The sequence below is a fragment of the Falco peregrinus genome, chromosome W, assembly GCF_023634155.1.
Source record: "Falco peregrinus isolate bFalPer1 chromosome W, bFalPer1.pri, whole genome shotgun sequence".
Classification (NCBI taxonomy): Eukaryota; Metazoa; Chordata; class Aves; order Falconiformes; family Falconidae; genus Falco; species Falco peregrinus.
The window spans coordinates 11,716,021-11,743,719 of record NC_073743.1 but is presented as its reverse complement, the minus strand read 5'-3'; the positions used below and the strand labels follow the sequence as shown (position 1 = coordinate 11,743,719).

The window sequence follows — 27,699 nt, the reverse complement described above, 5'->3', positions numbered from 1 at the left end:
TAAACATCAGATAAATACAACAGATAAAGAAGCAAATGTACCTAATACAAGAACTAATCCCACCAAAGGTAGTTCAGTGTTTCAAAAAACTCTTTTCACCAGGAGTCTGACCAGTTACTTCTAGTTAAGTATTTTGAGTTCTTTAGAACCTTACCTGCAAATACTTAGTGCTGGAAAACTGCCCATTCCCAGAAACTTATGATTTGCATCCTGATGGCCCATTATTAGACACACATAATGATACATATATACACATGTAAATATATAAGCAGCATTTTCCAATTTAATATTTCAGAATACCAGAAAGACATAAAAAATTGGGTTTTTTTTCCTCTTGAATACATCTGCTTTTTTACTGTAGCCAATTAAATTCAATTGCTGGGTATATACTTTCAGTGTCTCTTGGAAAGTCTCCAAATTTCAACAGTATAATAATAAAAACAAGAGCTCAGAAGAATCACTCTGTTTACTAAGTCCAATTATCCTCAGACAGACAACTGAGCTATAAACTCTTGCTTACACTTTATAAACAGGATGCATCTTTGTCCCAGCTTCTTTTATTGGAGTGGCTGTTCTAGGATCTCATTATAGTAATGATAACTCTTAATTTCCACGAGATATTTATTTTTGGTCAGATTATAACCATTTGGTTTTCATCAGTATCAGCTTTTTATTTAAATAGTTCTCCTTTCCTTGTATTATGTCTTCCTGACATATTTAAAGACAGTGCACACACCTCATCTGCTCCTTTTGTAGGCTGAACAGCCAAGAAAGAAGCCACATAAGTTCAGCTACTTATTTCCATTCTAGCAGCCATTCTTTGCACCTATTAGAGCAACTTTTTGTACTTTGTCCAAAACTAAGGAACAAGGTTTCAAGTATATTCAGCATATTCCACAACTCTCTCTAGCTGAACATCAGTCTAATCTTCTCTCTCTCTTCAGTGAAGACAATGAAATGCATGTTTTAGAGAAATATTTTATCGTGTATATGTTTTTCTTTATTTGTGGGATATCCAGATATGTTACTGAATGATATTCCAAATAAACAATGAATTCCTATATTTTATGTTTTGGGTTTACTTAAGGGTTGTTTGGGTTTTTTTAATCTACATTTTGTTTCATATTTAAATAAGCATATTTTGTTTGAATATATTTTTCAAATTTGAGCAATGACAAAATTAACATTTTTGATACCAAATCTGATTTTGAACAGATTTACTTTTAAAGACTTTAAAAATAAAACTATTTTTAGTATTTTGGAAATGCAGATATTTACTGAAGAGGTAGAAGGGAACACAGCAAAGACAAAATAAGAGGAGTACTTACGGTCTGTAAGACTAGCAATCCCTGCAAGAGTAGTGATGGGAACATGAGGCATATCCCCATTCATCCTGAAGTTCTGGGATGGTAGCGCCTACACAAATATTTTAGTTCAGGTGCCAGCTATCATTACTTCCCATCTCCCAAGCACTAAAAAAAAAGAACCAAAACAAAACACAAAAAAAACACACAACACAAAACCAAATTAAAATTCTTGGCTTACTTAAAAGAATTTTAAATTCAATAACATAAATGAAACACAGACCATAACCTCAGCTGCATACTGAGTAAATTTTGTCAAAAGTGGGTAGAACAATGTAGAATTTAAATATCAAATTGCATTAAGCAATCAGAAGGCAAGCTTTTGGTCTCAGAGGCAGAGCCCTTCACCAAAAGAGATGCAAGATAAGGCAATCAATAGAAAATTTACTGAGGTTATATGGCACCAACTCAAAAACTGGTAACAAAACTTTTGTCGGTTCATACTGCAGTGGTCAGCTCTTAATCCATAACCAGTTAAAGTAATTAGCTGCTATATTCACTTCCCAGCTTTGGAGAAGGAAATATTTTTCATATAAGAAGCTAGCAAAACCAAAAGGAATAATTTACAGATGCAAAAGTTAAGTATTACACAAAGCAACAAATACATCAATCTTAGTATATTTTAAAAGTAGTAACTATTTTAAAATGTATCTGAAAATATCTCTTTAAACACACTCTCATCAAACCACTACCAGGAACTGTTTCACCCACTCCACAGAAAGAAAAGGTTTAGTCACCACTGAACTAGTTCATTTATTTCCTGTAAAACAGCACAGTTTATATTCATCTACTGAAAAAGAATTTGTTAATCCAGTTTTCACTAACTATAAAAGATCTCAATTGTAAGGAAGTCAACACTATTAAAAAATAAAAAAATAAAACCAACCAAAACAAACCCTCACCAAAAACTCCCCCCAAAAGATCATCACAATAATTTCAACTGCAGTTCCAAAACAACAAAAATTTACATAGATCACAACATTACAATCAACTATCATTATACTAACAAAATGACAGAAATTGAGCATGATCTTTTCTGAGAACAAACAAAATACAGGAAAGGAACTTGACATATATAAATTTACCTATTATAGACAGGCTCCTGTGTTAACATTTTGCAAAATAGTAAAAAGACCTTCCGTCAGCATTTATGTTGTCTACTGAAGACTCTGAAATCGTGATTTGCTTGCACTTACTTTACAATTCAACATTTTTGCAAATTACATATACAATACATATCAAAAGATCACTGTCATTGCCTTAGTAACTTTTATCTCATTCTTTCTTATGCCACATCAATAACAATATATAGGACACCACTGCTAACATATATGTACAGATTCCAAGCAAGACAAGGAAACAAAGTTTTCATGAACCACTGAAGTTCACTTTTGAAAGTTTCCCTATCTACATACATACAACTAAATTCTTGGGGGGGGGGGGGGAAGATGGCGGACACAGAGGGAGACAACTAAGCTTTCCAAGATGGGACGTGGTTGCTCTCTCTAAGGCAGTCAAAAAAGGTTACAAAAGAAAAATGCTACAGGGCAATGCTAACACAAAAATAAATGAAGGCCATGAACGCAAGGAAGAAGAAAATCAGAACACCATCAGAGCACCCGCTTTCTGGAACAGCCTTCCATTAGGAGTAGCAGCATAGATAAGCAACACCATTACTTTAAAAATAGATCATACAGATGTTACAGAAGGCACAGGATGTGGTTGCCTGCACCAGCTGGGAACCAAGCACAGTGATTTAAGTCTGTTTCTTACACTAGGAAATTTTTGTAAGTATGATGATGTGGGTAAACAAATGAGAGTAAACAAAAGACAAAGAGACTGATGAAATTAAGCGATGGGACTAGTTTGTACAATAAACACAAAATGAAAAAAAGTACATGGAAATATACAGGTCCAAATATTACATCTGTTGTGTATTGAGAGGAAAACTGCATCTGTCATACAACTAGCAAATGAGGTGGAATTCAATTCCAGAACTAGAGACTGAGGTCCAGTGAAACTAGAAATAGAATTTGATGTCACTGAAAACATTACTAAACTCACTCATTCAGGGAATTCAAAATATCAAGCAGTTTGGGGGAAAAAAATGACAGCTCCAGACAAGATACATTCTTTCATACAAAACATCAGAACAGCATGCATCAATTAACGGCTTCACTGACAGACAATTTTTCTTGTGTTTTAGCTTTGTTTTTTCATTCAACTGTAATGAATTAAAAGTAATACATTGTAGCAGCTCACAATTAGTCAAGAGGAATAAACATTTATCAATATTTACAAAATGTTACATTATCAGCTTTGTACAGTAGCTATTACCAATACAGCATTTCTACCTCTAGGTTGAAAAAAAAGACTTAGCTAACATTGCTAACTGAATTAAGAAAATCAAAGAACTGCTGCATTGGAAAGCTTTTAAGGAATGTAAAATATAACAGTTCAAATGGAGAAGTAAAAATACATTTTACATATACACAGAGGAGGTCTTGCATATTCAGTATTTATGTATTTAAACTCTTACTGCTTTATAAGAAACAATGCATATTGTAAAAGATAAACCAGGGACGAAGAAACTACAGCACACAAAGGAAATGATAGAAAAAAACCACTAGTAAAAGGAAAACAGTGAAAGACAGTCTATTCAAGGGAGGAAAGATGGTGTGAGGTGCTGGACTGTTGCATCTTGAAGACAGTTCTGATTCTATCACTGCTGCCCTGGTAGAGTTTCATCAAAATTCATTCCTCATTAATGTGGCAATTGGAAGGAAGTCAGGTTCAGATCTCCAAATTCAGAATGGCACAGACAAGCACCACAAGGCACCCAGTGCAATGATGGGCATATGGAAATAATAACGTACAATACTGTATAACAATTAACATCACACAATTCCATTAATTGGCTATTTTCGCCCAGAATCAAATCCCCTTGAGGCACACATCTAATGTCCCCATCCTCCCGTGTTACCTACCAAGCACTCCCACATCCTTAAGCAAAAGTCATCCCATAAATGGGTTTACCTTTGCCTGAGGCAGAAATAACCCAGACCCTTCCCCAGAATATTTTTAATGTGCACTACAGAAACTTTATCCCCTTCTGCAGTACATATAATCTTTGACTGGGCAGGGCCAGCTCAGCTGGCAGATCCTCTGGAGTTGACTAACAAGGTGGCTTTTCCTAAATATGTATCCCAATGTTTGAAAGTTCCACCACCCGTTGCTTTCAGTGTAGTCTTTAACAGTCCGTTACATCGTTCAATTTTCCCAGAGGCAGGTGCATGACAGGGGATGTGATATACCCACTCAATGCCATGCTCTTTGGCCCAGGTGTCTATGAGATTGTTTCCTAAATGAGTTCTGTTGTCTAATTCAATTATTTCTGGGGTGCCATGTTGCCACAAGACCTGTATTTCAAGGCCCAGGAGAGTGTTTTGGGCAGTGGCATGGGATATGTTTCCAACCATCCAGTGGTTGTTTCCACCATTGTAAGTACATGGTGCTTGCCTTGGCGGGTCTGTGGGAGTGTGATATAGTCAATCTGCCAGGGCTCCCCAGATTTATATTTCAGCCATCGTCCTCCATACCAGAGAGGCTTTAACCGCTTGGCTTGCTTAACTGCAGCACGTTTCACATTCATGGATTACCTGTGTGATAGTTTCCATGGTCAAGTCCACCCCTTGATCCCAGGCCCATCTATATGTTGCATCTTGTCCTTGATGGCCTGAGGTGTCATGTGCCCACCAGGCTATGAATAAATCACCCTTATATTGCCAATCCAAATCTACCTGAGCCACTTCAGTCCTAGCTGTTTAATCTACCTGCTGGTTGTTTTGCTATTCTTCAGTGGCCTGACTCTTGGGTACATGAGCATCTACATGACTTACCTTTAAAACCAAGTTCACCACCCAAGCAGCAATATCTTGCCACAATGCAGCAGCCCAGATGGCCTTGCCTCTGCATTGCCAATTACTCTGCTTCCATTGCCGTAACCACCCCCACAGGGCATTTGCCACCATCCATGACTGAGTACAAAGGTAAAGCATTGGCCATCTTTCTCATTCTGCAACGTCTAAAGCCAGCTGGATAGCTTTCACTTCTGCAAACTGGCTCGATTCACCTTCTCCTTCAGCAGTTTCTGCGACTTGTCGTAGGGGACTCCATACAGCCACTTTCCACCTCCGATGCTTTCCTACAATACGGCAGGACCCATCAGTAAACAAGGCATATTGCTTACCATGTTCTGGCAGTTCATTATACAAAGGGGCTTCTTCAGCACGTGCCACCTCTTCCTCTGGTGACATCCAAAAATCTTTACCTTCTGGCCAGTCCATAATAATTTCCAAAACTCCTGGGGGATTGGGGTTTCCTATCCATTCTTGTGTAATCAGCGAGATCCACTTACTCCATGTAGCATCAGTTGTGTGATGTGTAGAAGAAACCCTCCCTTTAAACATCCAGCCCAGCACTGGTAACCAGGGTGCCAAGAACTACTGCTTGAACTATCTCCTGTTTAATCTGTTCAAAGGCTTGTGGTTGCTCAGGGCCCCATTGGAAATCATTCTTCTTCCGGGTCGCTTGACAGAGACAGCTTACAATCAGACTGTAGTTTGGAATGTGCATTCTCCAATAACCCACAATGCCTAAGAAAGCCTGAGTTTCTTTCTTATAAGTTGGCAGAGACAGGGCTGTTATTTTGTTGATCACATCCATTGGGATTGCATGACGTCCATCTTGCCATTTTATTCCCAAAAGCTGGATCTCCTGTGCAGGTCCCTTGACCTTACTTTGGTTTATGGCAAAACCGGCTTTCAGAAGGATTTGGACTATTTTCTCCTCTTTCTCAAAAACAACTTCTGCTGTATCACCCCATACGATGATGTCATCAATGTATTGCAGATGTTCTGGAGCTCCACCCTGTTCTAGTGCGGCCTGGATCAGTCCATGGCAGATGGCAGGGCTGTGTTTCCACCCCTGGGGCAGTCGATTCCAGGTGTATTGCATGCCTCTCCAAGTGAAGGCAAACTGCGGCCTGCACTCCGCAGCCAAAGGGATTGAGGAAAACACATTTGCAATATCAGTGGCGGCATACCACTTGGCTGCCTTTGTTTGCAGCTCATATTGAAGTTCTAGCATGTCTGCTACAGCAGCAAGCAAAGGTGGCGTGACTTCATTCAGGCTACGATAGCCCACTGTTAGTCTCCATTCTCCATTAGACTTTCGCACTGGCCATATGGGGCTATCAAAGGGTGAGGGGGTCCTGCTGATCACTCCTTGGCTATCCAGTCAATGAATCAGCTTACGGATGGGAATCAGGGAGTTGCAATTGGTGCAATATTGCCAATGGTGCACTGTTGTGTACAGTGATCAGCACCTGTTGTTCTCTGACCTTCAGCAACCCCACAACAGAAGGGTCCTCTGCTCTGAAAGACCAGGCAAGGTAGACAGTTGCTTAATTTCCCCCCAGCCCCAAGGCAGCTATACCAAAGGCCCACCGGTACCCTTCTGGGTCCTTGAAATACCCTCTCCTAAGATAGTCTATGCCAGGGATGCACAGAGCCTCTGGGCCAGTCACAATGGGGTGCTTTTCCCACTCATTCCCAGTCAGGCTTATTTCAGCCTCCAGTACAGTTAGCCGTTGAGATCCCCCGTCACTCCAGAAAAACTAATGGGTTCCACCCATGTATAGCTTGATAGCATTAGAATACACTGTGCACAAGTATGTACTTGTACTCCTCTGGACCTGACGTGCCAGGCTATCAAATCCACACAGTCCAGTAAACCTGGTTGTCCCTCTCTTCCACCTGGCTGGAGGCAGGGCCCCTCTAGTCCTGGTCATAGGATTCCCTACCACAGCAGCAAGCAGTGCAGAGGGGCCATCACGTGGAGCAGTTGCAGTCCAGCCCATTTGCGTCTTGTGAAAACAGATTAGAGCCCCTTCTCACAGGATCAGGAGTAACGTCATCCCTTCCATTCTGTCTGGGAAACTGCCCACTGGAGACTGGAGCAGCAGCCTTCCTGGAAGACTCCCTATTTGTGATTGGTTTTCCTTGTAATTCACGTACCCGTGGCCTCCAGGACTGAGGTAGGTTTTCCATCTCACCTCCTCATGTCCCCTCCACGGTCCCACAGGTAAAACCACAGGGTACCCTGTAGTGTGTACCTCCTATGTTCTCCCTCTCCAGCAGAAGGGCGCTTACTGTTAATAGCCGAGATATAGGTCCCTACAGGTGGGGAGTAGGATCTATCCTTGTTGAGTTGCTGGACCAGTTCCTGGACAGCCCAGATGAGGGAGGTAGAGATGTTATTTTCATATGCCCAGAATCGGTGAGCCATTTCATCCGCTGTCAGTGGCGCTGCATCTCTCCAGCTCATTACTGCCAATGAGTTGATATATATGACGATGGCGCACTCCATAGAAAATTCTGCCACACGGGTCACGTGCACGGGACTTTGTCAGGATCTGTGGGTAACTGTGCGTTGTCCTGGTCATAATAAATCATCTCTTTCATGGCTAGCTCCCTCAGGTACTGGATATCTCTATTGCAGTCCACTTGCCTGGGCAACATCTAATATCCTCCTTTTATTTTTTTAAAAGCATCCTATTAAATAGAATACTTTAAATACAGTTATGTTTTATTTAGATTATGAAATCTTTGGTTAGAATGAAAATACTTTAAAAAGTGGGTTTAATTTCTTATATGTTAAGTAGGATTGTATTGATATAACTGCAGCACCACGATCAAAGTTGATTTCTGCAGCTGCAAAAGGCAAACCAGTACAACTCATTTATTAGCTACTTTATAATTTAGGTAAGCAGTGGACTTTTTTTAAAACAGCAAACATGCCAGTATAAATTTAAGAAGCCTTGCCTCATAGCCAGTTTCAAGCTTCCACATTTTGCAATAAACCACTTTTCTTGGTAGATACTACATTAAGCTCTTCTAGTAATCAGTCCATAAACTGTCCAAAAATAAAATAATAAAATATTTAATGAGGGAGAGAGGCAGAAAGAGAATGAATTAATATCCTCTAGTTCTCATTCAAATAAGATACTGTGACTGAGTACATCATACAGACTTACCCACAAGAGGGCAGATTTCTGGTTTTCATACCAGAGCTGCAAGTTTGATACAGTGACAGTACTTGTGTTACAAGTTTCCAGAACAAAATGCTTTAATACCTAAAAAAATACTAAGAAAGGAGATATGGTTGCCAAAACATAATCTAACACTTAATTTACATGGAAAAAAAGAAGCATACACATTCACAATATAAAGCACCTTAATACTAATTCAATCTCAGAAAAAGTCAGTACTGGAAGTGAACAGTAATTAAATCACTGATGCAGCTGCCTAAGGTGAAAATAGTGATGTATGAGTAACTTGAACAACTGGGGGGGGACACACATCAGAAAAGCAGAAGACTCATTGTTAATGATAAAAGCCCATGAAAACACATCAGCATTTATAAAACCAGTAAAGTTCACAGCATATAAAGAATAGTTTCACCGTCTACAATAATGGCTACAAAAAAATATGTTTGAAAATAGAGATAAAGAAATCCCAGAAGCATAAAACCAGATGAAATTCAGTGTACTAGTGAAATCCATATGTTTGGTTCATAAAGTGACCAGCCAGCAGAATCCGAGTGATGCTGACAAAGCAAGTGAAAAATTTAAAATTTTGAGATAATAATTATTTAGTATGATTCTTAAACCAGTATTAGCATGATGCGTTTTCCTAAAACTATTCCAATAGTAGCTGCTCAAATCACTACAAACTACAACCACTGTAAGAAAAGAAACCTTAGTGAAAAGTACTGTAACTGGGCCAAGTATAAGTTGCTTCTGAATATGAAGCAACCTTTAGAAAAAAAAGTTTTAGAGCAACCAGCTTCTTCCTCTGTGGATACTGCTGCATTCCTTTGGTCTCTGCTGTTTTGATGTTTTATTCGGTAACCATGACACTGATGCCTCTGTTGCCCATGTGTTAGTAGTGGCAATGACACCACAGTAAATATCAAGAGAAACCCCAGTAAAGGTGATGAAAGCATACACAGTACGAGATGTCTGTGGATTCAAGGAAAGATGCCCCCTACTGCAGGAGCACACACAGTTTTCTACCACAGTAAACTAACATAAAGCATAATTGTGCTTTGCACCTGTCATAAGTCTTCCTGAGGGAGGAAAGGAATTGATGCAATCAGACCATCACAAAAAAAAAAAAACCAAAAAAAAACAACACACCAAAAAATACCCCAAAACCAAACCAACCAAAAAAAAAAAAGAAAACCACCACACCACCACTACATCAACAAAAAACATCACACACGCACACAACAAAAAACCCAAAACAAAGAAAAAAAAAAAAACCAGACTAAGCCATGTGCAGAAAGCAGATACCTACGGGTAGTATGCAGCTTCCCTGATCTATACCACATGAATGTCTAGCAGGAAATGTTTACCTTTCTTGCTACCTTTCAATCATAAACCATGAAAATTCATTAGAACACAGTTTCCTGAAAAGAAGGAATAGGTCCCCAAGTCCCCAACACTATTAGTACCTTTTCTTTTAAAGCCATTTCCATCTCGTAAGCACAGGAAGCTCTTCCTTTTTATTTTATATAAAAATTAAAAAGCACTTATAAAACAGCGTTCTCTACTTAAAAATTAACATCTCAAATGTTTAATTCAGGTGCCTAAGCACTAAGAACTCTTAAAATGTGGCCATATCAAGTCCTTCATACACAAAAGACATTTAAGCATCCAATAAAAGCCTATCCATTAGGGCAACAGTGTCCCAAAAGTTTGCAGAAAACCAAATTATATTTACAAAGTGTTGCAATGATCAACAAGTGGAGATTATTTCAGCCAGAGAGGAAAATGCAAATCTCAGAATTACTGATTTTCAAGGAAAATGCCCAATGCATCAATAAAATTGGAAGCAGTCATGATATTAAAGCATAGCAGAGAAAATCAAATATAAAGGGAAAACCTCAAGCTATTTCAGTAGTTCATACATTTATTTGCCATCTGTGCTACATATTCCACATGCAACTTCTATTGCAACAAAGAAAGTACATTCATAATTATGGTCTTTTTGGTGAGCACAGCCCTTTTGCTTGCTCAGGCACACAAGCAGTGGCTGATATTACAGTTCATTTTATTGGAAGAAAATAGCTAAGAGATGTGTAGAAGAGCAACAGCAATTAAAAGGGTTTGGTAGGTCAGCTCTGTCAAATGGAGAGCACTTTAGGTTGCAACACATCTTTGTTAACAAAATAGTTGTGACAGGTATGAGAAAGGAAGTAGTAACTTCTGGGGGTTTTTTTTAACTGTTTCTTGAATGTCTCATTCATGTTAGCTGGTAGTAGTGTTACCCTTTTCTAAAAACAACTGTGTACTAACATTACTTATATTTTAAAGACTTCTCTTTAATTAGGTTGACTCTTAACCAGGCTGAAAACTTAGTGACTAAACACTAGACCAAAATCTATTTAAATTCAGGAGTCTTTTCCAACTTTTAATCTTGCACTTCTGTCCTTTAACTCTCTCAGATGATTCATAACCTTTATAAAACAAAACTGGGAAGAAATATAGCTCTTGAGGCAGTAGCTGATTTTGCACAAGTCTTGCAGTCACACTATTTTTGCCTCTTTTTTGTCTTTGAAAAACAATTAAAATACCTCTAAGCTTCTCTAATACACACTAAGAAAACAGATGCACAACTATAACATTTCTTTAGAGATCCACAATAAATGCCAATGGAAAACTGTATATAAACAAATTTAGTGTGTTACATTTCAAAAGCAGCTCACTGCCTTTTTATATTGGAATTAATATTGATCTGTGATATATTATTCCATTTTGTCCTAATCTTGTTGCCTGTTCTTCAACTTAAGGTCCATGCACATCTAAGAGAGATGCTGTACAGCACTGTAGGTGGTTAAGATGCTTTTCTTCTGGATTGGTGTATTATTCCCCCTCATCCCCTCACCATGATTATGTAATTCCTCCATCCAAAGGCTCTAGACAGCCCTCTGTAACATACCTAGTTTCCTCCCCTCACATCAAATCCACTCCCACACCTCTGAGCTGCTAGATAGAAGAGAGACAGCAGATGCTGCAGCCACTTACTCAATGGGGACATGAGCATCTCCTCTATCCAACAACAAATTGTCACAAACTAAATGGTTGAGACTTTCACCCCCTGTAAAATAACTGAAATTAGCTGTTATTTCCAAAATTATTAGACAGACTTACAGATAAACAAGTGCCATGATCATTAGACAGAAAATCATCAAATAAATCAATGTTTTTACTATGTACAGAAACATATAGTTTTGTTTGTACTGCCCTATTGTACACATTTGCATAATTACTGGTAATGCAATTATTTTTGTAATTTTATAGCATTCACTATCCAAATTTATTCTGTTTGGTTCATTTTACAAGAGGTAGTTTATATTGCTCATACAACATACAGGTAACATATACTCTCTCTAAAGGAAAGTATGCTGACATTATTTTTAAAAAAAATCCCAAAATAATCAATGGAATTTAACATTTTAATTAAGTTTACTAACATCTTGCAAAACCATACTGCTTGGAAAGATTAAACACGAGCAAAAGTAACTTTGAAAAAATGTAGTGTTAGTGTCTAAAATAAAGTAATTGTGTAAGATACTTCAAACATGAAAAAATTCATCTCTTGATAACTGATTTTAGTTAGCATTTATATTCTAAAATTCAGGAGATCACATAAAATATTTCATGCACTATCCTATTTAGCAATCCTAAAAATGTAGGAGTTCCATGACTTTGTGACTACAAAAGTATGATTAGTATCAGAAGTCCCTGACTCTTTACTTTATAGAATTTTATTTTTTTCTGTTATCTTCCAGGTAGTCATTCCCATTAACATTATAAATAAAGATATTATCAACAAGCATGTAAAACAATATCACTAGTCATCCAAGATATTCCTTTTTTCCAACTGCGCACACAGTCTGGTGACTAAAGGCTTTTCAACATATAAATATTAAAGTCAGCTAAACTTTTGGAGCACAGTGAACTCAAAGACATAGTGTAGGAAACAAATGGAGACTACAGCTGGGAAACCACACATATTCAAAGTTATTAATAAACCCTGAAGCATACAGTACACAACATCTAGAGGTATTATGTTGGAACTAATGTTAAAAAAGTTCAAATGATGACCATCTCACCACAAGCAACTAGGGCTAGATGGCAACAATCAGGTCTGGGGAAGGATTCATACAATTACTTAGGAAAGTGTCCTATGCCATACTGAACTTCTGCTGCTACTGCTGGTTCTCCCACCATCTGCAGCACAAATGTGATAATAATTTATTAAGCTCGCAAACCATGCTGAAAAGAGGGACGCTTCCAAAAAAAACATTTCTCTAAAGCAGTATTCTCTTTCACCTTACTGGTAATCTTCCATATTCTACTCTTGACAGGCTGCAGATGTCACAAATCTAAACCAAAGCTACCTGGCAATTGCAATTGGTTTGCAAAGCTGCTCAGAGGCTATGATCACTTCAGTCAAGCTTAAACTTCCCAACTTTCAAATTTTCCAAAATTACCAGTGTCACAGCATAAACAAATGTTCCATCAATAACAATGAGATGGCATCTCAAAATTATGATGGCCATACACAAAAAGGCTTGGGGATTTTTGACATTTGATCTGTCCATGTTTAACACTCAGCTCACCTCCACTGGATACTGCAGGAATAATTCTACAAGACATCAAGCCCAGCAGCAATACAAAGGAATATGGAATAGCTGTTTAACAGTGAAAGCATTGTTGAAGTAATAATTTGGAGCAAAACAGCAGCTAAAAATTTGTGTGGAAAGGACTACCACAAACCAGTTAGTAGAAAGCAAGTACAATGAAGAACATTACTTTGAAGAAAATATCTTTATGCATAGAAATTCCCTAAAACACTAATCTGTTGGTTTGGGGGGGGTGGGGGGGTGTGTTTTTTGTGTTGGTTGGTGGTTTTGTTTTGTGGTTGTTTTTTTTAAACACAGATTTAACCATCTCAAATCAGGTGGACATTTTCTTCAAATTAGAGTTCAACACAATTGAATTTTAGTGGGATAAAACCAACTGAATTCAAGCTACTAATTCTGAATGAGAATATCAATTCAAGTGTTTAATGTAGCTCAACTAAACCACTTTAAATTCAGTTCTTTAATTTACATTAAAAGCTTTAAGTACCTTTACATAGACAAGGTTTGAGTAATCCCTTTATTCCTAATTACTTGGACAAAGTCAGTCACACATCTTGAAAGAGTTCAGCTGAACACAAATAATATGCCTGTGATCTAGCTTCAATTTTGATTTTCCAAGAAAAAGGGAAAATTTCAGGTACAACATTGGAAGTTTCTATCTTAACTTCTGGTATAAACTTATCAATCAGAATAAAAGTGGGTAGAACAAATAAAAGAAAACAGAAGATTTGTTATGACATTTCAAGATTGATCCATTGTTAATCTAGAGGGAGAACAATGTGAAAACCAAGGCATATCACTGGAGATCAAGTAAAAACACTGCAGGTCATATAAAGAGATTAGATTGTGGATGATCAATACTAGAAATTATTTTCACTGAAAAGAGCAAAGCAGGACCAGAATCCATGACACAAAAAGGTTAGAAACCTTCCCACTGAGGAACTGTGCTAAAAAGTTTTCACTTCATTTGCAGACTATTTTGAAAAAACACAGAACAGGGCACTTCTATAATGGCTACCTCCTCCTTCCATAGCAATTCCAGAAGGCATAAGGTTAGAGGAGACAAAGGCAGCCAAAGAGCTTATAGAACAGTCTACAAAACACTGTGATTACCAACCAAACAAGTTATCCTTCACTGCCCTTTTTCCCCCATCCAAGATTATTTGTTGGGTTTTTTTTTAAATTTCATGCCTTTTTATTCTAGTCTGGTTTTGTTCTGTTCCTTTAGGACTATATTTTGCCAGCCGTCTTTCACAATTCCCAATTACGGGGCTGAGTCACAGAGTTATAGAAAGCAGCAGCTCAGTCCCTCAGACAGGAGGGCATGCACACACATGCATGTGCACATATAGAGACTGGGGAAGAAGACGAAAGAATGAGTTTAGATACATGCAATCAGTAACTACAACTGGGAATCCTGTCCTCTTATAAAATAGGGCTTCTGATGACTCAGTGGACAGCACAAAGACAAATGAGTCAAAAAGAACAGTTACATTTCCCAAAACTTTTACAAACACAGCTTTTAGGTGACTGAAGGCACAACACACAACTTTACTTTTTCCTGACCTGCCTTTCTCCTGCTCCAACTACTTATAATTTTCCTCATGTCCATGATTATTAATCTCATTTCTCCATAAAACATGGTCTGCCCATGCAGATACTTATGTAGAGCTCTCCTTTTCCGTATGCAACACAAGGAACAGCAGAAAACAAGTCACTTGAATTTCGACAGGTCTAAAAATTACCATTAAGCTAACACCGCAACTCTTCTCCACTGCACTGAACAATGTCTTTTAGTACCAATGAGGTAGTCTGTAGCAACAAATACTAAAGACATTGCATATACTCGTTTTCCCTTCTCTCCCCCTCCCTTTGAGGGTGAAGGAAGGAATAGAGGACTACTAACACGCACATGCATCCATGATTTTGCATATCTCACTACTTTTCTCCCCTCCCCCCCCCAAAAAAAAATAATCACAGAATGGTTGAGGTAGGAAGTAACCTCTGGATGTCATCTTGTCCAACCTCCTGCTTAAGCAGGGACACCAAGATCAGGCTGCCCAGAAACTGGGGAAAAAAAATAATAAAAAAAACCGTGTACTCAAACTGACTACATATTTTCTTTAGCAGTAATCTTTATTATACACGACATATAACTACCTGACTTGCTCTATAACAAAATTAATCCAAAGACAATTCAGCTGTTTAGACAACATACTTTATTAAACTGAGGAAGAAAGTATTTCCCAAAATCTGAGGCTCCCTATTCCAAAGATAAAAGTGTAAACAAGCCACTGAGCAACATTACATCAACAAAATATTTTCAACAGTTGCAGAATATTTTTTCAACTCCTCCTCTAAAAGTAGAGATTTTCTCCATTTTAAAGAAAAATATGAGACTTTTAGATTACAAAGACCCCAAGAAAAGCTGCATCTAACATCTCTAATCTAGACATTGACAATAACAAAGCAAAAACTTTCCCTGAAGTTCACCACACTAACCTTTTTAGACCAAGTTACAATTAACATGTAATCACATTCCAAGAATACATAAAGTTATAAATTATTACAAGGTAAAAAAGCATCAGTAATCCAGAAATTGCACTAAATTCTGCAAAAAAATCTACACTCAAGTTTACTTGTTTCCCAAAGGTATTCCACGTTGTAGTTTTTACTTTGGGCTTTTATTCCTATTTATGTATTACTTTGATGGAAGACAGAAGGAAGAGAGTTGACATGTACAGAGAACAGTTATATTTAAAAAAAAAAAAATCCCTTTTACTGTAAGAAAGAACAAAACCAAAAAAACTAACACAAACCAGCAGAAGGTTTTTAAATGTATCTTGCAAAAAGAAACAGGTAACTCAACGTCTCCAACTGGAATGGTCTTTTTAAACAAAATTAGAAGTATCCATAATAATAGGCATTTCTTCCTATGTGGTCAGTGGAAACAACAAAGTCATCACTATTCTATTCACACATTCATGGAACTTGAAAAGATTCAGCTTCCAGCTTTAAGTGCCAGTACTCAATATGAGCCACAGGCTACCTATTCTTGCTTTGAGAAATATGCAGACCTTTGGTTAAATAAACTCTCTGCAACCAGATTAAGTGGATGAACTGGAAACACTGGATCCAAGTATCAAACTTTTCTACTTCCTCAATTAGACTGTAGCTACAGTTTAGAACAACCACTACAGTTATTCAACCAGGATGAAAACCAAGTATGTTAATCCCTAAAGAATACATCTCCAGCCAAAGCCATGCCCTTTCTAATTGGAGAAGAAAAAAAAAAGAAAAAAAATACTAAAATAGTTGTGTACTATACTAAATTGTCAGTCTGCATAACAATAGTTAAAATATAGAAAACTTGTTTTGTTAATTTTTTATTTAATATACCTGCAGAGTTTTACTTATGATTAAACTACCCTGAATAGTACTACAAAGCTGAGCCTTAAACATAACGTGACATTACCATTACAAGATGCTATCAATCACTATTTAATCAAAGCTAACTACTTCATCTGCTATTTCCATTGTACTTTCCTCCTGTTTCTCTTCTTTTGGAGAATATGCAATACAGTTTGCAAACATGAAATTAGAATAAAAGTAGTAAAATCTTAACAATGCCCACAACTTTGCTATGAACGGTAAGAGAAATTAAGAGCACCAATAAGACTGAACCATCTCCAATGAGGTGCACCGTTTGATAAAGATGAAAATCTACCTGTTAATAAGATTTCTCCTTTTCTGGTGACCCTTCTCTAAGATCAAAAAATACAATGCCTTTGAACTGCTGAAGCAGCCATTAACACTCAACATACAGATTCCCAAGCAAAATGTTTGCTTCTCAAGCCTTAAAGGAACAAAACATTTTGGCCAATTGCTCAATTGTTCCAAAGTACCTTTTACTGCATTGTGACACATCTGAAACTTCTTTGTTGGTTTCAAAGCAATGGTCACCGCTTTTGCAACTATTTTAGAAATGTATGTGGCTGCTTGTAATTACCATCTGACTTCCTTTACTGGCTTCCCTCAATTCAATTCAGTCTTCCAGCAGGACTTTGCAAGCAAGTACCTTCTCCCAAGGGAAATTATCGTTATCTGTCACACAAAACTTGAGAGTGCATGATCCAAAGCTTGAATGATAGTGAAAAGTGCATCCTAGTTTTAAATAAATAAATAAATAAATATCAACAACTAAAAAAACCCCAATCAACAACAAAAAAAAACACACATACACAAAACCAACTTCTTAAGATATTGGTTCTCAGAAATACCTTTACTAAACTTCAGTTCCTCTTGGAAGAAAGTTTTTCAGAATCACTCCTCACCACAGATTTTGAAACTAGAAGGAAAAAAGACTGGGACTTGCTATGCTCTTGAGCTGATTCCAAGTTCTTAGAGTAGAAGGCAAATTTTGGTATCTAGCTTTCACAAAGCATGCAAAACCTCTTATGCAAGTGCTATTTCAGTGTCCAGGATATTATGTCAGACAAGCAATCTTGGAAAGCTGTAAGCAGTCAATTGTTCCCATAAAATGTTCATTATGATTTCCTACCTCTTTTGAAGTAAATTTAGTAAGAAAGACCAAACTGCTTATTATAACATAATAGACAAAAATGGTTTCCAATATTAAAAGAAAGTTGAATTCCACTGCATATCATACAAGAATAAACTCTAGCTGGAAATCAATTTGAGATAATAATTTGAGGAAACTGGAAAGGTTCACACTATGAGTCTCCAAAATGATAATTCCCTCTGTAGTCATTTAGGGCATAGCTCTACTTTGAAAAGCATTTAGGAGACCTAGCTTATCTTCTTTTTTTCCCCAAACCAAGAATGACTATTACTTACTATATCAGTAAGTAAAGAAAATTAGAGAGCATAGCCCTTTATAGAGCAGATTTTCATCAAATATTAAGCTCCAATGAAATATAATAACACAAGTTTCAGTAGTTCAATAGCAATGGGGGGTTTTAGCATTGCAACTTTTCTCAGTTTTCATAGAATCATAGTGTGATTTAGGTTGGAAGGGACCTTAAAGATCATCTGGTTCCAACCTCCTGCCATCAGCAGGCACACCTTCCACTAGACCAGGTTGCTCAAAGCCACATCCAACCTGGCCTTGAACACTTCCAGGGATGGGGCATCTACAACTTCTCTGGGCAACCTGTTCCAGCATCTCACCACCCTCACAGTAAAGAATTTCTTCCTAATATCTCATCTAAATCTACTCTCTTTCAGTTTAAACCCATCACCCCTTGTCCTATTGCTACAGGCCCTACTAAAAAGTCTGTCCCCATCTTTCTTATAAGCCCCCTTTAAGTATTGAAAGGCTCCATGGAGCCTTCTCTTCTTCAGGATGAAGCAGCCCAACTTTCTCAGCCTGTCTTCATAGGAGAGGTGCTCCAGCCCTCTGATCATCTTTGTGGCCCTCCTCTGGACTTGCTCCAGCAGGTACACGTCCTTCTTATGTTGCGGGCCCCAAAGCTGAACACAGTACTCCAGGTGGAGTCTCATGAGAACAGAGTACAGGGAGAAAGTCACCTCCCTCAACCTGCTGGCCATGCTTCTTTTGATGCAACCCAGGATACAGTTGGCTTTCTGGGCTGCAAGCAAACATTATCAAGCCAATGTTGAGCTTTTCATCCACCAGTAATCCCAAATCCTCCTCAGGGCTGCTCTCAATCCATTCTCTGCCCAGCCTGTATTGATACTGGGGGTTACCCTGACCCAGGTGCAGGACCTTGCACTTGGCCCTGTTGAACCTCATGAGATTCACATGGGCCCACCTCTCTAGCCTGTCAAGGTCCCTCTGGATGGCATCCCTTCCCTCCAGCATGTCGACTGCACCACTCAGCTCGTTGTCATTGGCAAACTTGCTGAGGGTGCACTCGATCCCACTGTCCACGTCCCCGACAAAGATGTTGAACAGCACCGGTCCCAGTACAGAACCCTGAGGAATGCCGCTCATCACCAGTCTCCGCTTGGACACTGAGCTGTTGACCACAACTTTTCAAGTGCAACCATCCATCCAATTCCTTATTCACCGAGTGGTCCACCCATCAAATCCATGTCTCTCCAGTTTAGAGACAAGGATGTCATGCAGGACAGTATCAAAAGCTTTGCACAAGTCCAGGTAGATGACATCGGTCACTCTTCCCTCATCTGTCAATGCTGTAACCCCATCATAGAAGGTCACCAAATTTGTCAGGCAAGATTTGCCCTTAGTGAAGCCATGTTGACTGTCGCCAATCACCTCCTTATTTTCCGTGTGCCATAACATAGTTTCCAGGAGGATATGCTCCATGATCTTGCCGGGCACAGAAGTAAGACTGACTGGTCTGTAGTTTCCCAGGTCTTCCTTATTTCCCTTTTAAAAATGGGGGTTACGTTTCTCCTTTCTATTCCATGTGAATTTCACCGGACTGCCACGACTTTTCAAATAAGATGGAGTGCGGCTTAGCCACTTCATCCGCCAGTTCCCTCAGGACTCATGGATGCATCTCATCAGGTCCCATGTTTTTTTCCTCTGTGGCAGAAAGCAGTTATCACAATTTCCACTAAAAGATCTAAAAACTTTCAAGTTGATTCTTTAAATCAAAATCTCATTAAAGCAACTTTTGATAGATGCTATTGACTCAGCAGGATTCAATGGAAACAGGCGGTCAGCAACAATTTAATTATGATGATAAGAATATTCTTTGTAATAATGTGGTTTATATGCTCACACTGCACAAGCAGCTCTAAAGCAGAAACAGACAAAACCAAGCCCCCAATAACTTATTGAATACCTAATGGCTTTCCAAGGAAAAATAAGGAGTGAAAAAGACATTTTTAATTAGTAAAATCAGCACATATGAAAGGACATAATTTTTTTTAAAAAACACCACATCCCATAAAGCTTCCTATATATGTTAACACAAGAGCCTTAAAAGTAAAGGGGTAATAAAGTATCTAGGCAATAAATTGTCATTTCTGAAATGTATGTGGGACAAGACGCAGATTTTGCATTTCCTAGAAGTAAAATATATGTGAAAGATAAGTTATTGAAATCAGGAAGTAATGCCATAAAAGAATTCTGTAATAGATAGCTGGCAAGTGCCAGCTGTAACATGTACAACATGAGTATGTTTTTCTTTAAGGGAGTTACATATGAAAAAAAAAATATCATAGAATGGTTAAGGTTGGAAGGGACGTCTGGAGGCCATCTAGTCTTATCCCCCTCCTCAGAGCAGGGTCAGCTACAGCAGGTTGCTCAGGGCTGTCTCCTGTTAGATTTTTAATAACTCCAAGCATGGAAACTCCACAATCCCCTATATTCCAATATTTGACCACCCTTAGAGCCAAACAGCTTCTTGTCTAAATGGGATTTCTTGCATTTCAGTTTTACAGAATCATAGAATCATTTAGGTTGGAAAAGAACTTTGAGATCATAAAGTGCAACTGTTAACCCAGGACTGTCAAGGCCATTGCTAAACCATGTCCCTAAGCACCACACCTACATGTTTTTTAAACGCCTCCAGGGATGGTGATTCCACCACCTCCCTGGGCAGCCTGTTCCAGTGCTTGACCACCCTTTCAGGGAACACATTTTTCCTTATATTCAGTCTAAATCTCTCCTGGCGTAACTTGAGGTAGTTTCCTCTTGTCCTGTCATTTGTTATCTGGGAGAAGAGACCGACCCCCACCTGCCTGAAACCTCCTTTCAGGTAGCTGTAGAGAACAATTAAGGTCCCCCCTGAGCATCCTCTTCTCCAGACCAAACAACCCCAGTTCCCTCAGCCGCTCCTCATGACACTTGTGCTCCAGACCCTTCACCAGCTTCGTTGCCCTTCTCTGGGCACACTCCAGCACCTCTACATCCCCCTTGACGTGAGGGGCCCAAAACTGAACACAGTATTCAAGGTGGGGCCTCACCAGTGCCCAGTACAGGCGGACAATCACTTCCCTTGTCCTGATGGCCACACTGTTTCTGATAGCATGCTGGTGTGTACTGGCCTCCTTGGCCACCTGGGCACACTGCTGGCTCATGTTCAGCCAGGTGTCAATCAGCACCCCCAGGTCCTGTTCTGCCAGGCAGCTTTCCAGCTATTCTTCCCCAAGCCTGTAGCATTGCGTGGGGTTGTGGCCCAAGTGCAGGACCCAGCACTTCTTGTTGAACCTCATAAAACTGGCCTCAGCCCATCAATCCAGCCTGTCCAGCTCCCTCCATAGAGGCCACTGTCTCTTGCCCTGCTACTGGACACCACTGAGAAGAGTCTGGTTCCATCTTCTTTACTGCCTTCCCATTGGGTATCTTATCAACACATTGATAGCGTCCCCCTGAACCATCTCTGCCCCAGCTCTCTCAGCCTCTCCTCAAATACTAAATGCTCCGATCCCTTAACAATCTTCATGGCCCTTTGTTGGACTCGCTTTAGTATGTCCATGTTTGTCTTGTGCTGGGGAGCCCAGAACTGAACCCAGCACTCCAGATGTGTCTTATCACTCACAAATGGAACAGAAGAATTACCTCCGTTGACCTCCTGGCAACACTATTCTTATTGAAGCACGGGATTCTATTTGCTACCCTTTGCAACAGGGAACATTGCTGGCTTATGTTCAACCCTATATCCACAAGGACCCCCAGGTCCTTTTTTGCCAACCTGCTTCTCAGCTGGTTGTCCCCCAGGCTGTACTGTTGCATGGAGTTATCCACCTCCGGGGTGCAGAAATTGGTACCTCCCTTTGTTGAACTGACTGATGTTTCCATGTGCCCAGTTCTCCAGCATGTTGAGGTCCCTCTGAATAGCAGCACACTGATCTGGTGTATCAGCACTCCTCCCCATTTTGTCAGCAAACTTGCTGAGTGCACTCTGTCCCATCATCCAGATCATTAATGAAGATGCTAAACAGTCCTGGCCCCGGTGTCAACCTGACTGGCTTCCAGCTGCACTTCATGCCACTGTTAACAATGATTCGAGTCCAGCAGTTCAGCTAGTTTTTGATCCACCTCACTGTCCACTTATCTAATCTGTACTTTATTGATTTGTCTACGAGGATGTTATGGAATACAGTGTTGAAAGCCTTATTAAAGTAAAACATGAACATGCCCTCATCCATCCACGCTGCTAGTCATCTCATCATAAAAGGTTATCAGGCTTATTAAGCATGATCTCTCCTCCACAAATCTATGCTGACTACTCCTGATCACTTTCCTGTGCTCCATGTGTTTGGAAGCAGTTTGCAGGATTACTTGATGCAACAACTTCCCAGGGATCGAGGTGAGGTTGATTGGCTTTTAATTTTCCAGATCCTCCCTCTTGCCCTTCCTGAAATACGGGCGACATTCATTTTCAGTTCTCTGATGCCTCCCTCTATCACCTTGATCTTTCAAAGACTATTGAGAGTAGCCTCACAACAACATTGGCCATATCCCTCAGCACTCATGAATGCATCTCACCAGATTGCATGGACTTGTGCATGTCCAGTTTGTTTAAATGTTCCCTAGCACGATCCTCCTTGACCAAGGGTAAGTCTTCATTGCTTTGGACTTTCCCACTAGCCTCAGTGCCTGGGATTCCTGCAGGCCAGTCTTACCAGTTAAGACTAAGGTGAAGAAAACAGTGAGTACTTCATCCTCTTTCATGTCCTTTGTCACCAGGTCCCTATTCCCATTCAGCAGTGGGGCCTCATTTTCCTTTATCTTCTTTTTGCTGCTGATGTACTTGTAGAAACCCTTCTTGTTGCCCTCAGTTTCACAACACAGCTCCAAATAGGATGAGGCTTCTCTAACCCCATCCCTGCATGCTCAGGCATCCCTGCATGCTCTTAGGTCACCTGATCCTGCTTACACTTCTGTATTTCCTTTTTATATTTGAGTTTTTGTCAGGTCTCCATGCAGACCTCCTGCTACCTTTGCTTGACTTCCTGCATGTCAGGATGGACCATTTTTGAGCTGGGAAAAGGTGATCCTTGAAAAATCAACCATCTTTCCTGGATCTCTCTTCTCTCCAGGGCTGTACCCCAAGAGATTATTCCAAGCAGAGCCCTGAACAAGCCAAAGTCTGCTCTCCTAAGTCCATGGTTACGATCTTGCTATTTGCCTTGCTCACTTCCTCTCAGGATCCTGAACTCCACCATCTCATATTGCTGCAGCCAAGCCTGCCCTAACCTATATCCCCAACCAGTTCTCCCTTGTTTGTAAATACAAGGTCCAACACAGCATTTCGCTCATCAGCTAGTCAGTCACCTGTGTCTGGAAGTTGTCAGTAAACTGTAGAAACCTCCTGAATTACTTGTGCCCTACTATGGTGTCCCTCCAGGAGATACCAGGGTGGTAAAGTCCTCCACGAAGACCAGGGCCTAGGAATGCAAGAATTCTTCTAGTTGTCTAAAGGATTCCTCAACTAGTACTTCTTCCTGACTTTTTAAATCCAAGAATTACGTAGACATGAAAAAGCATTACTACAGATGGTGATATTGAGTGTATAACTTACAACAGATGTCAAATTGTATCTAGAATGACCTGTAAGAGACTTTATAATAGAAACGGGTGATGAAGAAGAGGGAGGCAGTTAAATTAAATCCTAGATTCTATGCATAATATAAAACATCTAAATATATTTATAGCCTTTAAATAAGAACAGCACTGATGAGTCCTGTACAGAAATATCAGGAAATTGAAAACATCTCCAGGTACAGAAGAATTTAGATTACTATCTGAATTTCACACCATCATTAGTCTTGACAAGAACTGTAAGAGTTTCCCACTTAGCACATTTTATTGTCAAATATAGGAGCCCATCCAAAATACAGGAGCTGTTTCAAGCAGTGTGATTAACGACAAGGATTTGGTGGCATTCGTCTGATAGTTTTGAGAGGACTCAAAGATCAAACTGAAAAGTGCAAGTGATCAAGAACAGGTCTCTTAAGGGATGCATAGCGGTCAAAACTGCATAGCTCTTTCAAAAAGGCACTAAATGACCTTCTGAATTTTATACTCCCAAGTCCTACTTTCAGTATCTGAAAAAGTAGTTTAAATGCCCATTAAACCATAAAACCAATAAATATGCAACTAGGATATTAAGAAACCAAGCTCCACAAAACTCATGAAGAATTCAAGTCATGGCATTTTAACTTCAAGAATTATGTAAGCATGAGAAGTATGATTACAGATAGTGCTTGTGAATATATCATTTACATACAACTGATTTCAAATGATTTCTAGAACAATCTGTAAGAGACTTTGTAATAGAAACTGGTGACCAGCAAAGGGAGACAAATAAAAGCTGATTAAGGCACAAAAACTGAAGAAAGAGCAAATGATCAGAGCTTAGCAGACACTCATCAGGAACTCAGCAATACTTTTAAAGGCATTATCAAAACCTGCCACACATTGCTGAAAGAAAGCTTAGAAATAACTAGATTAATAGGATATGGAAAACTTAGAATAATTAAAACTCTCTTTGTATGTACAAAGAGGAGCTTCACAGTGTGACTTTGCAAATTAGGCCCAGTCCTGGGGCCCTTTGTACTGATAAGGTGGACCTGGGATGCTCTGTGTGCCGATAAGATGACACTCGCATGCGAACCATCTGTGCCTTGAGATAGGAAAACTGGTTCTGTCCTGGTTAGTGGTTTGGAAGAAACTCAAGACACGACTGAGTCTGCGCAAAGAGTGAAGGTGAAAAGTTCAGAGCGAGGGAGACTACTAAGCCTTCATCCTCAACGACCCCCACAACCACCACCAGGAGACAGTGCGCAAGCGCAAACAGGAGGAAACTTATGTTAATGACTTCTCGGTAGACTAATTATCCTAGCCCAACCTATTCTCGGGCATCTATTGAATATGTATGAATGTATACTTTAAATCACATGTGCACAAAGTCGGGGCAGCAGGTGCTTTTGGAATTATCCACCCTGATGCCCGCCAGTGAATTAAACATACCTGCTTTATAACCTATCCTGAGTTATTCTGCATGTCATTGCTACCTTTACTACATCATTCAATATTAAACGTCTTTCCAAAACTAGAAAACTAGCAGAATAAGAGATGGAGATCAATACAAAAGAATAATAAAAGTCAGAAGGACTCTAAGTTATTTCTATAAACTAATGTTTAGGGGGTTAAAGTGAGGAAGAAATGGCCTATCCTTCACTGATAAATTTTATGTTTCCCTCTTTCATGGTCCACTGCTGAAGATTGCAGAACTTCCCAATCTGTCTTTAACTAGTACCAATAAATACAAACTAGGGAAGAGAAATACATCATGACAAAATGTTTCATTTTTTTTAAAAAGAGCAATTAAGTTGTCAGAAAGTAATGTTTTCATCCAATTACTTCTTTAATCAGCATTTAAGCTTTTAGCTATAAAAAGCAGCATGATTTCCTACTTCAACTTCTGTTAAGAGCACATTTTTTTTTACATATTTTATATCGGTTCACTGACAGAATACATCAGTAAAATCTGCACCTTTACTAGGACCACCGAGAAAACAACATACATATATGAATTCATAAGAAATGTGTCTGCAAAAGTTTCTAGTGCATACTCCATCTTAGTAAACTACATGACAAATTAATATCTCCTTATCTGAAATACTGCTTTCCATTTGGAAATCTAATTGCACAAAGCAAAGAAAGAAAAAGGCCAAAATAAACAGTTATAACAATAAGGAGAAATTTAGTATAGATAGAGAGTGTGTCGCTAAATAAGCCTTTGCAGAGGTAACCACTTAGGTAAAAAGTGAAACGCAGCTGGGAATTGCAATATGCTTATTCCATAAGAAGAAAAAGGCTTAATTAAAAGGGTTAAAAGCTAATAGTGTTGCCTTGATTCATTATTAAACTAGAAAAGCAAATATTACATATTACTGAATTAAAGGAACCAAGAATAAAAAGGTCATATAGTTGCATTTAAAGTTGTAATTTTTTTAGTGTTATTTCACATAATTTCATTTCAAGAATTACTAGATCATAAATTCATTGTTAAATGACTGCTAGGGTACAGCAACATATTACAACAAATTTTTAAAACTTGAAGGATAAATACATACTGAAATACTCCACCCCCAAAATAGAAACTTCCACCTTCCCTGAAAATTATTTTAAAAAAATGTCTCTTGAACAATCAGCTGTAATAGGAACAGATTCACTGGTCCACAGAATAATTTCGGTATAGCTGCTAGAACTACTCACCACTAGTCAGGACCTTTCATAACTGTCTAACACACACTTCAGCAGCAAAGTAGTAGCGAGGGTAGTACTCTTACAGAAAAGAGCCAGAAAATAAGTTTAAAAACTGAAAAAAAAAAAAAAACCAAAACCCCAACCCTACAAGAATACCCTACCATCCATCACCTCTTTATCTGCTGTTTTATACTTGCATCCCCAATTGTTTAATATCTTGTTCTACTAATAATTATCTGTTTCTATAGATAATACTGCCTGTATGGTAACGCTATCAGAAAGAAATTATGAGACAAATTAAAATAGTACATGGAATAAACTACGTGGCTTCTTCTGAGGTAGACAACCATTGTATCATTATAGCTATTACAGGAGCTAAACTTGATGACCTGGGTAACCCCCACCCAATCCTATATCACCCTAATTTCTTGGAGAAATTACAGGGGGCAAAAGATATTTTTCCTTGACTAATCATAACAAATCACACAGTCGTCATACAAATCAACATTTTAAAGGCAACTTTAAGAATGTCTCTCTGTCCTCCACCCCTGTTTCAAGTATGAAACTTGCATACCGTATACGGATTTTCCAAACATCCATGAGGGACAGGGAAAGCATTGTGAATGATAACAGCAGCCTAGCAGGATTATGTAATGCAAAAGGTTATAGGGAACACTGCTATACCAGGGATCAGAGTATATTCAGAAAAGCACAGGATGCTGTAGGGCTCTGTTGGGTGCACACTACCAGAGAGCAATAAAATTCAGAATTTCCACGTTGCATGCTAAAGATGCGTGAAAATCATATTCACGCTCCCCCATCTACTGCCACCACACACACCCCAATAAAAGGTTTTCAACCTCACATTTAGAGTGCACTGAATCACAGAACTAAACATATATAGCTGGAATAAATGAAGTCACTAACATCTATATGCAGGGTTAGACATCAAGAGCTTTAGATATTCTATCCCTTCCAGTACAGGAGGATTTTTGATGGAGAGGTGGAAAGGCTTTACCTATATACATGAACACTCTAGAGTAGCATTTGAGCTGGAATTGTATCTGCCCATTGTATCTGTGTACTGACTATTGGAGAATGCATGCTTACACGACCAGCTTGAGGTTTTGCTTACACATATTTTCCACAAAGGGCTTAGTTTTGCAGGAAGAAAAATTAAAAAAAAAAAAAAAAAAAAACCAAAACAAAAAACCCACACCCCAAAAGACAACACAGCACCAAAAAGGGCTCAGTTCCTTCCTAGTGACCTGAAAGTGGCGACTCCTCACACTAAGCAATCCACCCAGTATCACCCGAATAGGAGTCTACACGTCTAACCTCCAACCAAAGGGTTAGCTATCTCATTTAAATTGCTAAAGTTTT

At 39.0% G+C, this 27,699-nt stretch overlaps 1 protein-coding gene across 8 annotated transcripts in view; it reads right to left on the bottom strand.

Annotated features, from left to right (window-relative positions):
- The window catches only part of LOC129783123 (nipped-B-like protein), a 167,614-nt gene that overhangs the window by 105,559 nt on the left and 34,356 nt on the right, over positions 1–27,699 (bottom strand). For 6 of the 8 annotated variants that reach the window (XM_055792867.1, XM_055792863.1, XM_055792862.1 and 3 more), the window contains one exon: positions 1,329–1,472. In XM_055792867.1, the coding sequence (XP_055648842.1) occupies positions 1,329–1,392 (64 nt within the window). In that variant the 5' untranslated portion in view covers positions 1,393–1,472. Of the gene's footprint in view, positions 1–1,328; positions 1,473–5,263; positions 5,366–8,460; positions 8,571–27,699 lie in introns of those variants that run through there. The other 2 variants (XM_055792864.1, XM_055792865.1) reach the window with 2 other exon arrangements.